At 50.4% G+C, this 14,130-nt stretch overlaps 2 protein-coding genes across 3 annotated transcripts; one reads left to right on the plus strand and one right to left on the minus strand.

Annotated features, from left to right (window-relative positions):
- Positions 1–119: 119 nt before the first annotated feature.
- On the minus strand, positions 120–3,549 carry kcng3 (potassium voltage-gated channel, subfamily G, member 3). The gene is made up of 2 exons (XM_088359714.1): positions 2,544–3,549; positions 120–1,808 (listed from the first exon to the last, which is right to left on the minus strand). The coding sequence occupies exons 1-2, from the start codon at positions 3,170–3,172 to the stop codon at positions 1,163–1,165; spliced, it is 1,275 nt and encodes a 424-aa protein (XP_088215840.1). The 5' UTR covers positions 3,173–3,549; the 3' UTR covers positions 120–1,162.
- Positions 3,550–4,160: 611 nt separating this feature from the next.
- mta3 (metastasis associated 1 family, member 3) lies at positions 4,161–13,781 on the plus strand. Of its 2 annotated transcripts, none has more exons than XM_088359706.1 (19): positions 4,161–4,434; positions 5,527–5,594; positions 6,490–6,583; positions 7,351–7,477; positions 7,558–7,621; positions 7,701–7,842; positions 7,915–8,020; positions 8,089–8,188; positions 8,267–8,455; positions 8,545–8,619; positions 8,695–8,753; positions 8,917–9,035; positions 9,447–9,604; positions 9,882–10,101; positions 10,767–10,859; positions 10,924–11,088; positions 11,164–11,195; positions 11,381–11,496; positions 12,761–13,781. In XM_088359706.1, exons 1-19 carry the CDS (start codon positions 4,407–4,409, stop codon positions 12,933–12,935), a joined length of 2,130 nt encoding a protein of 709 aa, XP_088215832.1. In that variant the 5' UTR covers positions 4,161–4,406; the 3' UTR covers positions 12,936–13,781. The 2 variants fall into 2 exon arrangements, with proteins under 2 accessions (XP_088215832.1, XP_088215833.1); XM_088359707.1 differs by having other exon boundaries at positions 4,162–4,434; positions 7,725–7,842.
- Positions 13,782–14,130: the final 349 nt, after the last annotated feature.

Raw genomic sequence — 14,130 nt, forward strand, 5'->3', positions numbered from 1 at the left:
AATAGCAGCACTCAACATGCATCATCTGGACCAAACTCTTTTGCTTGTCTTGTTGTTGTAGCCAATTTTGTTCTTGAAGGTGCAATTTTCAATAAGTGCAGAACACAGCACAATTATTTGCAATGGCTTTTATTCTTAGAAAACCACTCAATACATCACAAATGGCCAAAAAAGTGTTTGCCGTGTAGCTATTAATTGCTCAGTCAATATCAAAATAAAGTACCGATTATACTCTTTAGTCACATTTATGCTACTTGAAAAGCATATTGAAAAATACAGACACGAAAAGAATATCGACGTGGCAAGAAAAATGAACACTTAAATACAAAGAGATGAACTCCAGCCTGATCTTTGATTGATAGCAACGGGGTGGCAGGAGACTGCCGTGTGGGTGTGAGGTGTTGGATTGTTTTGTTTGGGAGCATATGATGCTCTTCATTAAGCCGCCGGCGTGATTCATGGAACGTCACAACCTTCGTTGTTGTGCACATGATGTCATTTTCCTTCCTCTTGTGTTATAATTGTAGTGTGTGTGTGTATGTCTGGCCTATTTTTGAGCGAACACAAACAAATCAACGCCCTCTGTGATTGGTGTGCTTAAAATGAGGTTGCCGTGGAGATGAAAATACAACACCTCACTCACTCATATTGGCTCACAAAGGGAAAATAAACATACACACACACACCATCTATTTATTCTTTTGTCGCAATTTGCAATTGGCAATTTCGGTCTCCATATTTCTTTGTATCCTGTTTGTGTGTGCCTCCCTCTGTACATGCTAAATGCATCTAGGTCATACATCGCTCTTGTGCAAAGCCCCTGACAAAGTGGAAGGGCTGAAGGCCAGAAAGCACACATACGTGTAACCACGGCAACTCCGTGTAAACAACCCTCCGCAGGGACAACCGGAATGGTCTGGTGTTTAATAAATAATGATTTGTGTGCTTCCGAGGGGGCGCGCTCGCACTATGGGAGGCCATTTGAAACCAGACTTGAGCCAGAAACCTCTTTCAATTTCCGCCGACTAATATAAGTGCATTTTTCAAAGCTTGTATGTGAAGTTCAGATTTTCTTTGTTGCACAAAATGACATTGTTGTTCATTTGCATGCCGTGAACGTTCATCCGGTTGATTTCAAATGAATCGAGCATCCGTGAAATGTTCACTGCAGCATTTCCACCGAGAGGCTGCGAGCGTACCTGGCCGAGCGTAGTCTGAGTTCGTGGTAGCACTGCACAAAACTGTGATAGATGAAAGTGATGGGTAGCGCCAGGAGGACGATGCCGCTCACCACGCACATCCCCCCGAGCACCCGTCCCCCGATGGTGATGGGGTACACGTCCCCGTAGCCCACCGTTGTCATGGAGATGATGACCCACCAGGCGGCGGCGGGGATGCTGGCGTAGTCCTGGTTGCGGACGCCCAAATCCAAGCCGTGCTCCAGCAGCTGTGCCAGGGCGCTGTAGATCGCCATGGCGACGCACACAAACACCATCAGCATCACCATCTCCCGGTAGCAGCGGCGCAGCGTCAGCCCCAGCGTCTGCAGGCCCAGGAAGTGGCGGGCCAGCTTCATGAGCCAGAAGACTCGCATCATGCGCAGCACGCGCAGGAACACGCCAGCCACCCCCAGCCCGGCGCCCGGCATCCCAGCCCGGGCCATCGCCATGGTGACGTAGTAGGGCGTGATGGCCACCACGTCGATGATGTTGAGCGGCCGCCGGAGGAAGTCCCACTTGTCCCGGGCCACCAAGAAGCGCAGGACGCACTCGGCCGTGAACCAGCCGATGCAGACGGCCTCCACGATCCTGCAAACAGGAAACCGGAGGCGCATTATCCTCCACGCCGTTGAGACAATCAGTCTGCCGGCTAATAGCAGGAAGAGAACCGACGTCCCACTGAGATGAAAGATGTGAAAATTACCAAGATTTGGCCACAGTGGGATTCCAGGGAGCTAGGTATGGAAAGGGGGGCGAGGGGGGAGAGGGGTGACACCTTCCCAGGCGCGTAATTACTCCATTGATTAGAACGGCAATTACAAGTGAATTATGCCCAGCGCAAGCACACAGGCAAACACAATTAGGCCAACCGGCATCACAGACGGCAATCACAGAGTGACGTTTTACTAAAATTATAAAGAACATTTATTTGTGGGAGGAAAAACTTTGGCTATCCATTAAGGGGGCAATGCCTTCAGTCTATTTCAGTTTGTCGAACAACCAATCAATGTTTGTTTGGAATTCATTTTGCACAACACAGCAAATACACTTCCATTTTATGACTGGACTGAAAAACAGCCTGAATTGGTACTTGTGCAGCTTTCTGTTTCATTTTGGGCATCTGGCATGGTTAAGAGACTTCTTTAACTTTAAGGGCTCCCTCTTGTGGTTACCAAAAGAATGACCGGCTGCAGTTTTAGTTCTATTTAACTTTTACATATTTGCTGTTAGCATGTGACTGCTTATGTGAAATTTAAGGATCAACATAATGAAAGTCAGGAAACATTGGTCTGAATTTTCTCATCTATAGGGCTTCCAAATTACCTGTGCTCCTCCACGGTGTTCTTTTTGGCCGTGTCCCAATCGGGCAGTGTACTGGCGCACAGCATGACCATGGACACGATGACAAAGACGACGGACACGCTGGCCAGCACCTGCGCCCCGAGCGACGAGTTGGGCTCCTCGAACGCACGACGCGCCCTCTCCAGCCACTTGGCGCGCCAGGTGAGCTCCATCGCCTCCACCGGGTCTCCCCCTGGACTCTGGGGCTCCTCCATTGCGTCCCCATGCTGGGAGAGTCCGACCTCGGAGAGCCCGACTTCGGACAGCCGCTCGTCCAGACGCTTCTGGCAGCAGGAGTCCAAGTGCGCGCTCTCCAGTCCCCAGTAGAGCATCTCGGTGTAGAAGGAGAGCTCGCACACGCCGGGGACGAAGCGCAGTTTACCGGAGCGCACGTAGAGCATGATGAAGACGAAAGCCTGCGCGTGGCGGTCGAAGAAAAACTCGTTGCGCTCGCGGTCGTAGTCGTCGCACAGCTCCAGGACTTCCTTCTCGGTGGCGCACGCATGGAGGCGGCTGACGCGACTCAGGGGGAAATCCCGGATCACGTCGCGGGTGAAGGCGTAGCGGGTCCCCCCGACGTTCAGCACGCAGATGCTCTTTCCGAACTTCATGGCTCCCTCCTTCCTTCAGCGACTCGTTGCTGCTTCCATGATGGAAGCTGGGACACCTGACGAGCTTCACGCGTATTGATGCTGCGCCTGCCCTGCCTCCCCGGGGCGTGGTTGGGATCCGAGTGAGTTGGAGTGAAGTCAGTGGTCGACCGGTACTGTTGTTGCTCCCTGCTGCTCTGCCCTCCTCTCCCCGCAGCCCTGGAGAGGATCCCCTCTCCCTCTCTCTCCACCCAGGCCGGGAGAGAGCCAATCGCGTCTTTGAAAGTCTCACACGGACCACAATGCGTGTGAATTGTGTCTTTGCACGCTTTTCACAAAACACTTATTCTCAAATCCTATTTGGCCATCAGAATGAATGCCCATTATATGCCTGTGAATATTTCAAGTGTTTGTCTACATGTGTTGCTTCTCTGTTTGTGTTTGGACTTCAATTGTTAGCCCATCTTTGTCGTTTTGTAATGTTTGTATTAAATTGAGCATATTTATTTTGCAAACCTGTTTTTTTGTATAAACAATGCACAGCTCTCTTTGCTGAGTTGACTTTGACAGTATGGTAATTTATGCAGATTAAATTAGTTTTTTGGGTTGTTTTTTTTTTAAACCAGGAAAATAAAGGGTTGTCCAATGGTTCAATTGGTGTCTTAGATCATTGCACTGTTGCGGGTTTTGTCATAATGTACCATAAAGCTTTGAGAAACACTCGGAAAAGGAATTTACTACTTAGCCCGAGGTTAACATTTTGGGGTTAGAGGTTAACAGTCATTTTGGAGTGTTTGGGCTACGGGTGCACACTTTTTAAAAGAGCCAATAATTTTTTTTTTAGGTGGTGAGCAAAAGTTTGACAACTCAGCATCTTTTCAGGTACTTTATACAAAACAAAACCACCCCACCACGGGTTATATTTAAAATGATTGTTGTTACTAGTATTACTATGGCGTGCTGTTTGTGCGCGTACGTGTGTAAATGCGCGTGCGTGCTACCTCTGACGTCATCGGGTTTTTTTTCGGGTTGCGACTGTATTGTGAAGAGCTACTGTGTGAACACCAGTCGGGGGGGTTCTATTGACAAAACAAAAAAAAACAAAAAACAAAATAACCAACACACCCGTGAAATAATCTCCCCCCCGATCGGGTGCACACATCCGGAATCTCTTTTTCTAGATGTATAGTTCTTATTAATTTATTCTTATGTTTTCTTAGTGGATGTTTTACGCTAACACTCCGGGAGGGCAGAAATGGCGGCCAACATGTACCGGGTCGGAGGTATGTACGTCAATGTGAATCTTTTCTTGTAGCAAAACTGTACGAAAGCGTATATTATTGTATTTTATGTTTTTTTAGCCGAGCAGGGCCACCTCATCGCCGATACCCGGCTCCGCTCTCGTCCGATAGCCGGTTGTGAGCTTTTGCCCACCCCGGAGTAGACGTGATGCGGGCAGGAAGAGAATTCTAAATATTTGGGCTCCAAAATGGGTCAGGCCTCGCGTTGGCCACCGCTAGCCCCCAGCTAGCTTAGCATGCAATGTAAACATTTTTTATGGCACACTCGATATTGCTCATTTGTTTATTTGAAACGTTAAAACGCGGTGGCGCTAAGCCTGCAATACTTTCAATGGGTGCTAAATGTGATTTGGGAGCAGAACGTGCTTGTGGGACTGCCTTTGTATTTGCCTCCGTTGGCATGCAGCCATTTAGTGGCGAGTCGTTATTTAGCTAACGTTAGCGCTGCGGAGGACGTCGCTCATTTTTTCTTTCCGCACACCAATCCCGAGAATGCAACGTGGTACACGGGGGTTGTGGTCCACAGGCGTTGTGGTCCACTCCACCGCCTCGCCGTGCAGCCACCCTCACCCACGGCCCGGCTTACTGGCCGCTGGTGCAATTAATTCATTGGGCCAAATTGACTTAGCCTCCTCGGCTAGTCGTTAGCATGCCCACTGGAATGCATCATCAAGCGATTGTCTCGCTTCAAGGCGTCAGGCCTTGATGAACACCTTTCCTCACGTCGCCATTTCCGTATTCATTCCAAATTCAACTGCCACTGCTCTCATTGCACTCCCTCCTAAAACAAATGGACGCACTATTGCAATGCATCTCTTTTTAGTGAAGTATGACGTTTCTGCACAAGTGACAAGTCTCGGCCACATCACCCTTGAGCAAGAGACCATTAAGATGGACATCCATAATAAATACTGGTTGCATAGGTACAGCGATAAAAGTTTCTATTTGACTGCACGTGCAGGTCAAGTTTCATTGAGGAAGTGCTAAGCACCCATTTCAAAGCAAAGAAGTAGTTTGTTTGTTTTGGACGTGCAGTCAATTCATCTCAAGGCTCTTTGTGTTCTACCCTTGCAGATTACGTCTTTTTTGAGAACTCCTCCAGTAACCCTTACCTGATCCGCCGGATAGAAGAGCTCAACAAGGTATTTTAAGCTCTCATTCTTTTCGTTGATGTTCCCGAGGGGAATGTTCACGGGTCAGAAGGTGTTTTGAGAAATTGGTCTTAATGGATGTTATAATGAGTGTGATGTCATTTAGTGTGGTAGTGGAAGATCCAGAGGAGTGCTGCTTTCTAACCACCAATTTGGTTTATGATGCTCTGAAATTTTCAGTGCTCCTTTGCTTGACAACAACCGAGGAATGCAATTTCCGTTTGTCCGGATGCTTCTCGTGCAAACGTCACGGATCGTGTATTCGGCTGACGTCAAACTGTATCCCATCTGTCTGTCTGGCAGACATCAAATTGATCAAATTACACACCTGATTCCGATCTGAGGCTATCTGACTCAATCCCCCCGCCGCCATGACGCATTTGCGAACCTGCCGTTTGCAATGTAGCATAGCAACCTCATGTTTATTCAGTTGTACTAATAGAGGGCACTTTTATAGTCCCTTCTGTTCTTGGCTACAAATAAAGCTCGGAAGCGAAATTGAATGAAGAGCCCCGTGTTCTTTATTTGTCCGAAAGACAACATCATTTGCGAAGTACCTGAGTGTCCCGCTGTCGTTGATGAGACACCAACAGATGGACGGCAAAAAGTTAGGCGGCGCATATCGGTTACGTCGGCATGCAAACTTTCATCCATTTTGCTTCATGAATAGAGGCAGAGTTCTTGAATGCCGTCGGCCTAATTATACAGCCAGACAATCAATCAATCATGACTGCCATCAGCGCTCCCCGTCGCCTTGTCATCGCCGCTTTGACGCGGAAACAAAGGCGAGCGCTTCTCCGGGGAAATTAAGACGCTTGTCGTATGATGGCTGCATTGCTAGTTTGACGCTTGTATTTTTATTTTTCCTCCCGTGTGTCCTCCTCAGACAGCCAGCGGCAACGTGGAGGCCAAGGTGGTGTGCTTCTACAGGAGGAGGGACATCTCGCACAGTCTCATTCAACTCGCGGACAAACATGCAAGTAAGTCATTCAACTCGGGCATTTTTCATAGCCTCAAAGGAAAGATGGCCGCCGCGTGAGGAAGAGAAAGTATTTGATGTATTCCAGCAAAACCCGCCAATGTTCAAGGCCGCCGTTTTTGTGGCTCGTCTCCCACGTGATGACAGCTGCACACGAACGAGCAAGGTTGGGACTAAACATGACTGCCTCGTATCTCGTTGATGAATGTCAAAGGCGGCAATTACATGACAGCCATCCAGCCCGTGGGCGCTCGCCCCTCCCATCATGAATTCACGGCACGTGACGCGAGGGAGCTAACGCAAGCTTTTGTACGCACAGAAAGACGGCGTGAAGCTACGCACACACGAGGGCCCCCCATTTTGTGCTACGTCGCTAATGGACTTTGAAAACCAGCAGATGCCGCCCTGCTGCTCCTCCTCCTCCTCATGAAGCCACTTACTTCGCTCCAGGGTTGATTTGACAACAGGGCAAAAAAAAAAAAAGCGTCTCTGCTGTCGAACGGTTGCGACGTGCCGCCGGCAATACCGTAGTGTAGCAACATTGAGACTTAAAAAGATGAGAAAAGAAAACGCAGGCGTTTACAGACAAGAGCTACTCCAGCGAGATGGTCCAACAAGATCATCTGCAACTCGAGTAGATGATTGAGAGTCGCCATGGCGACAACAGACTTTGCTGCGACCAAACTGAAAGCGGCTGTTGTGAAAATGACTCCCAATCTCGTTCCTTGAAATGTCGTCTTCACTCTTGTCGTGTTTGTGTCTTTGCAGAGGAGCTAGAGGAGGAGAAGGAGAACCCCACAGAGACGGAGCTCACAGACAAACAGAAGCACCAGCTTCGCCACAGAGAACTCTTCCTCTCGCGGCAGTACGAGAGCTTACCCGCCACGCACATCCGGTACTAGCCCACGCCCGCCAACGGAGCTCGCTCGAACAGTCACGGCTCACTTCCTGTTTCGAATGCTCTCCCGCCTTTAGGGGGAAGTGCAGCGTGGCGTTATTGAATGAGACCGAAGCGGTTCTTTCCTACCTCGACAAGGAGGTGTGTAGACTTTTGCAACGCCGTTGTCGAACCTTCTTGTTCTCATGCTGACGGTGCTACACCGCAAACGCAACCAAAGCTGTCTTCTCACCCCTCCCAACAGGATACCTTCTTCTACTCGCTGGTGTACGACCCCACGCAGAAGACCCTGCTGGCCGACAAAGGCGAGATCCGAGTGGGGCCGCGCTTCCAGGCCGACGTTCCGGAAATGCTCCCGGAAGGTTGTTTGATTCACGGCAACTCTTTTGGCTCGTCTTGAAAGGAAAATGAGAAAATGTCGGCTGTGTGTTCAGCGGGTCAAGCCGACGACAGGGACCAGGCCAAGCTGGAGGAGAAACTCTGGGATCCGGAGTGTCCGCTCAGCAACAAACAGATTGAGCAGTTTCTGGTGGTGGCGAGGTAAGATGAGACCTCGCCTTCCGTTTCTGCGGAGATATCAAACGGCTTTGTCGGCGTTCCGTTTGCAGGGCGGTCGGCACCTTCGCCCGGGCGCTGGACTGCAGCAGTTCGGTCCGACAGCCAAGTTTACACATGAGCGCGGCGGCGGCGTCACGCGACATCACACTGGTGAGTCGCGCACGACGGAACCCGTCGCTCGGGTTGCCGTGTTCCGTAACGGCGGCTGGCCGTTTGTTGCTTTGTCAGTTCCACGCCATGGACACGCTGCACGCGCACAACTACGACCTGTCCAGCGCGCTGAGCGTGCTGGTGCCGGCCGGCGGCCCCGTGCTCTGCCGGGACGAGATGGAGGAGTGGAGCGCCTCGGAAGCGGCCATGTTCGAGGAGGCGCTGGAGAAGTACGGCAAGGACTTCAACGACATCCGACAAGACTTCGTAAGTGGCTCATGAATTGATTGATCTTTTTTTCCATGAGAAATTAATATCGTTTGTCTCATCTCCCCCACCCTCCCTCACCTCTTAAGCTTCCCTGGAAGTCTCTGACCAGCATCATAGAGTACTACTACATGTGGAAGACCACGGACAGATACGTGCAACAGGTGAGGAACGAGCAAAAAGGCTTTTTTTGATCCTCGTTCATCTCCTCAACATCTTGTACGCGTGCGTGATTGCAGAAGAGGCTGAAGGCGGCCGAGGCCGAGAGCAAGCTGAAGCAAGTTTATATTCCAACATAGTAAGTTCCGCGTAACGACGACAGGATCATTAGTGTGCCCGTCGTCGCCGCTGCCAGACGGAAACATTCATGCATAATTGAACGCTTTTGATTGAATGCACGGCTCGAGTCTAACCGCCTCCCTCCCCGACACGTACTCACATTTTTTCTTTTTTCTTGACAGTAATAAGCCCAACCCCAACCAGATCTCGCTGACCAATGGCAAGATGGCGACCGTGAACGGCGCGGGGCCCGGAGCCTTCCACGCGGCCGGCGGTGGCCGAGCCTGCGAGAGCTGCTACAGTAAGTTTGCGTTAAACGGGATGGATGAAAGTCGGAAACAAAAGTATGAACTCACCAGGCCATCTCATTGGATAGCAGACTTGTCACTCATTGTGAGCGGCACCAGTGATTGGTGGATGTTGACTCAAGCGGATTATGCTTATGTGCAACAATCGTTCCGCACTCGAACAAATTTATCCAAAAGCGGGTCGAGTCGTAATCGATTCATTAGCGGGCTTGTATCGACACATTTGTCCACACCAAGCGCTCCAGAAAATGGACAATGAAAATCTACTGCCGTATTGATTTTGTCATTATTACAATGGAGTTCTACCGGCTTGCGGTTGTTGGCGAGTAGATGAGGTCCTTTGGGGGGTGGGGGGGGGGGGACGTTGCCGAGGATCAATAAGCCACTTCTGTGCGTTCCCACAGCCATGCAGTCGGCCCAGTGGTACTCGTGGGGGCCCCCCAACATGCAGTGCCGCCTGTGCGTGTCCTGCTGGATGTACTGGAAGAAGTACGGCGGGTTAAAGATGCCCAGCCGAGCCGAGGCGCCCGAAGAGAGGACGTCCCCCAGCCCGGCCGCCAACGTGAGTCCCGCCGCTCGCTCCCGAGGACATGTTTGCGCATGTTGACGCTACACTGTGTGATTTATTGTGGCAGGCGTCCACATTAATTATTCAGCGAGTTGCAAACCTCTCACATGTCGGACGCTCAAAGCGAGGAATAGCGCTAGTTGGGGTGGCGGGATTATTTTGACTTGCTTCTCCATCTTTGCTTAAGTATGGTTCCCTTCAGGTACCTAATGCTAGCTTTCCGTTTTCGCCCCTTTTCTGGGTCTTCTTATCTTTGTCGCCTGATCCCCAGGAGCCGCGGTCGCGGAGTCACGCCCCGCGCCAGTCCAACCACATTCCCATGCGCAACAGCGGCAGCCCCAAGTCTTCCATGAAGACCAAGCAGGCCTTCCTGCTGCAGGCCACCCGGCTGACCAAGCTGGCGCGCCACATGTGCCGCGACGTCATCAGGCTGCGCCGCGCCGCGCGCCGCCCCTTTGTCCCCATTAACTGCGGCGCCATAAAGGCAGAGTGTAAGAGCGCCTTCAATTCCTCCTAACGTGGACACGCACACATTCTCACCCCCCCCCCCCCACCCCCTCCCATCAGCACCCCTCCGCCTGTCTCTCCTTTTTATCATGTTTGGGGTTGTTTTTGTATTCTCCCGTTCCTGTTTTCTACCCCCCTCATTTCCAATAAAGACGGCCTGTCCTCATCACGCTTGAGTTTCACTCATATTCTTTTCGGAGTCACTCGAAGGACTAGATGTTTAGTTTTGATACAAAGCCAAGCTGTCGTTGCCCCTGAAGTAGAACGCCCCCTCCCTCCCTCCCTCCCTCCCGCTCAGCCCATGACATCATCACTCCATTGCCACCGATCAATCAATGGATCCTCGTCACCCCCTCCATCGCCATCTACCTCCTCGTCGATGTCGCGGACGTCCAAATAAAGTTCGACAGTGAAAGCATCTCCTCCGAGTCCTTGTGTGCTTTCGTGTGTCACGTGTGCGTTACTCGTCCATCGACTGATTGATTGCTCGCCGCAAAGACACAAACCCCCTCTCCCACCTCGCCGCATGGATCGTTGCGCCATCACCACGCCCTCATGTCTGTGTCGAGTGTAAGTGACATCATCATCCATTTTGTCTTTCCTCTCAACTTTCCAATGATATGTAAATCCTGTAAATGTGTGTGCGTAGATGTCTCAAGGGTGTCTGAAGGTCACGGGACCCGCCTCCCCAAAATCCGAGCGGCGCAGCGCAGCACTCTGACCAGCGTGGTGCAGTTTCTCGGTAAGTCCAAGCCGACCGGAGGTATTGTCACGGCGCCGAACCGCCATTTTGCGTATCGTTGCAGAGTCCCGTCCGGCGTCGCAGGCGCCGCGCTCGCACCGCACGGCTGGCCTGCAAACGCCGCCGCCGCGCCGCCTGCTCTCCTCGCTCCCGCACGGCCCCCACGGCATGCTGGGAAAGCGCAGCTTCCACCACCACAGCAGGGGAGCCGAGCAAGACAGGCGCTCGGGTAGGCGGCCACCATGAGAGTGATATGACACAAGTGCGTCATGCGGCTCTCTCACTCCTACTTCTTGTCTTGCAGAGAATCCCGGAACCACGGGCGGCGCCTTACTGGTGAGTCGGCAAGCATCCCGTTGAGCCGTATCAAACTTTATCGCATGACCCAATTTGCTTCTGTGACCAAATCCATTTCAAATCATCTAATTTTCATAAATGGTTCCACTGAGCCGAGGCTACCAAGTATAGTTGTGTAATTATCATCATTACGGCAAATTATAATTAGTTTGTGTTTTTGACAGCATAACGGCCGCAGCGGCGGAGGAAGCACCCGCGGAGGCGTGATGATCCGAAAGCGGCGCCCCAATTGGATCGACGCCCCCGACGACAGCTTCTTCCTCGTCACCCGGGAGACCAGGTAAGCTAAAGGTGACCCAACGCCCCTCCCGCCGTCTAAAACGATATCGAATGCCACGCCAGATTTTTTCACTCCAAACGTCATTGGAATGATTGAATCGAAATGACAAACGTTGCTGAAGGTCCTGTGGGGGGAAAAAAACAAATTGTCTAATAAAAACAGAGGCAATGTTCTACCGCTCAAGGGAAGAAGACATGACAAAGGCAAGCAATTCGAAACAACAAATCGGTCCGACTCTTTATTCAAACGAACCGTCTCAGATGTGTTGAAATGTGCTTCCTCTTAGGTGATCCCAAAATGGTTCTCCAATCCCCCTCTTACCAAAAGGGCTTTAATTTTGGCACCAAATTGGTTTCTTACCAAATATAATAAAGGTTCCAATGATGTCAATATGCTTCCAATTAGCTTCACAAATTATTCCACTTCAGTGACCAAACACGGTTCGTCTTGCGTTACCAAATTTACCAACCTGGAAGTTCTGAATGTTCTCGTCGGACACAAATGGGCTCCCCTTCATTGCATAAATGTGCGGGCGAAAGATGTTCTTTCATTTAGATGGTGTCTAATTGAGTCATGGTATCAGGCTGCCTCTCGGAGCGCCGCCGCCGGTCAAATTAGCGCCGCTAACTGGTGCAGATGGGCCGGCGAGGAGCCGTACGTCCCCGAGTCCTGAGTGGAAATGTCATTAGCACATTAGCGAGTGCTTCTGGGCTCGCACGGACCACTTTGTGTGTGTGTGTGTGTATCGCGGAGGAAGTAATACATGTTAATGGTTGCGATGGCAGAAAAGGCCGCCTCTCGCTAACGACACCGCCGTCTTGGTTTTCTCCTCCATCTCTTTCTCCCTCTCTCTCATTCTCTCCCAGCGTGGTGAGCAACGCCGCCAGGCACAGCCGAGAGAGATGGGAGTGAGAGTGAAAGAGAGAGAGCACGACGCAAGCTTTAAAATATCGCAATTATACTTCCCATCGACTTAGCGCAAGTGGAACCGTGTTTGGTAACTTTATGGAAGCTCTGACCTCAGGCTGCTCTTCAATTCGGTGACCACGTTTGGGACAAATTTGCTCACTTAAGTGCTCACTGATTTTTCTTTATGTGGTAAGCGCAATGGCTGACTTGTTTTGCTTCCCCAACTGGAACCATATTTGTTAAATAGACCCGAATCAAGACATCTCAATATCTGGCAAATTGGAGAATTCATTTCAAATATAAATCTTAATGCTTAAATCTTACGTGACGTGTGTGCACCCTGCACCTCCCGCAGGAGGGCCAGGCGGCTCCTGTCGCGTTCGCAGCTTCGGCACGCGTGTCGGCAGCCCTGCGAGCAGATCACCCTGCGGCGGGCCTCCCAGGCGCCCCCGCCGCAGGGGGTGGTCCTAGGCCCCCCGCACCCGCACCCCAGCTTGAGGATGCGAGGCCCCATCGTCATCCACGACTGAAGACCCCCTTCTTTCGCTCTCCACCCGTTTAGTCCTCAACAGCCGCGAGCCGCCATGCAATACAGACACCTGCAATTTATTAGGGACACCTTGACAATTTGGAGTAGAGGTGCTACAAGTACTAATTTGTCTGCCATCTTGTGGCGTCTATGATTCAACCCCCCCCCCGATTAATCAAATGTTAGGGTTCATCATCGTAGGTGAGCGTGTGTGTATATGTATGTGCCTTGTCATGGCAACACGGCAGATGAGTAGTTTTTCTTTCTTTTTTTTAGGAATGGGAACATTTTGTGTTGATTGTGACTCGTGATCTTGCTTTGTATAAAGTTTTTCATTTAAGAGGAGGACGCAGACTTACTAGCCCAGTAGAATCCATCCAATAAAAAAAAATCTAAGTTCAAGTAGAGAAATGCACTTTTAAACAACAAATTCAAATCTTTTTTTGGGTGGGTTCATTCCCCCCTCTAATCACAACATTCAGGAGCTACACATCAAATGCCGCAAGCATGGCGCGCCTTCCTAACTTCAGATTTGTCCATTCCAGTTTTATTTTCCGGTGAATTTGCAAAAATGTCATGTCGTCATAGGAGGCCTGATTGATACTTTTGATGGCCCCGCCCCTTTTCCCATCCCATCGAGCGTCGCCTCTGAAATGCAGGCCTCAGCCTACTTTATTAATTAAGCTTTTGTTTAGGGAAAAAAAAAAATCAGGCATGACTTTCAGGTGACCACGAGGGTCCAGTAATTTCTTCAATGAGAATGTTTGTGTTTTCTCGTACATATGTCACGTGTTGAATTCTGAATATGCTAATGACGGTCATAATAAAACAAGACTCCTTTACCTTCTCTTGGTGTATTTTTGGACCTTGGACCCTGTTCCTGATATAGTTTTCCTGTCAAGGTGCAAATGAGAAACATGGAAAGAAAGAGAACAGTGGAGGGGGGGTAGTCGGCTTGAGAGAAGCCAGAAGTCAGTGTAACCTTTCACCACATGTGATTGCTGAAGAAAATGGTGTGACCTACTGCAATCAGCCTTCTTCCACCACCACTAGAAAAATAACTGCAATGGCATCATGCCAGAGAACAGGATTTTCTATGTTATGGGAGCTACTTGAACTAAAAGTAAAATATAAAATGAATGGAATAGAATAGAAATAGCCATACTGCCGGCCAAAAATGCACATACCCGTGAAGC

This window comes from Syngnathus floridae, chromosome 18 (assembly GCF_059516105.1).
Source record: "Syngnathus floridae isolate MCC-2025c chromosome 18, RoL_Sflo_1.0, whole genome shotgun sequence".
Taxonomy (NCBI): Eukaryota; Metazoa; Chordata; class Actinopteri; order Syngnathiformes; family Syngnathidae; genus Syngnathus; species Syngnathus floridae.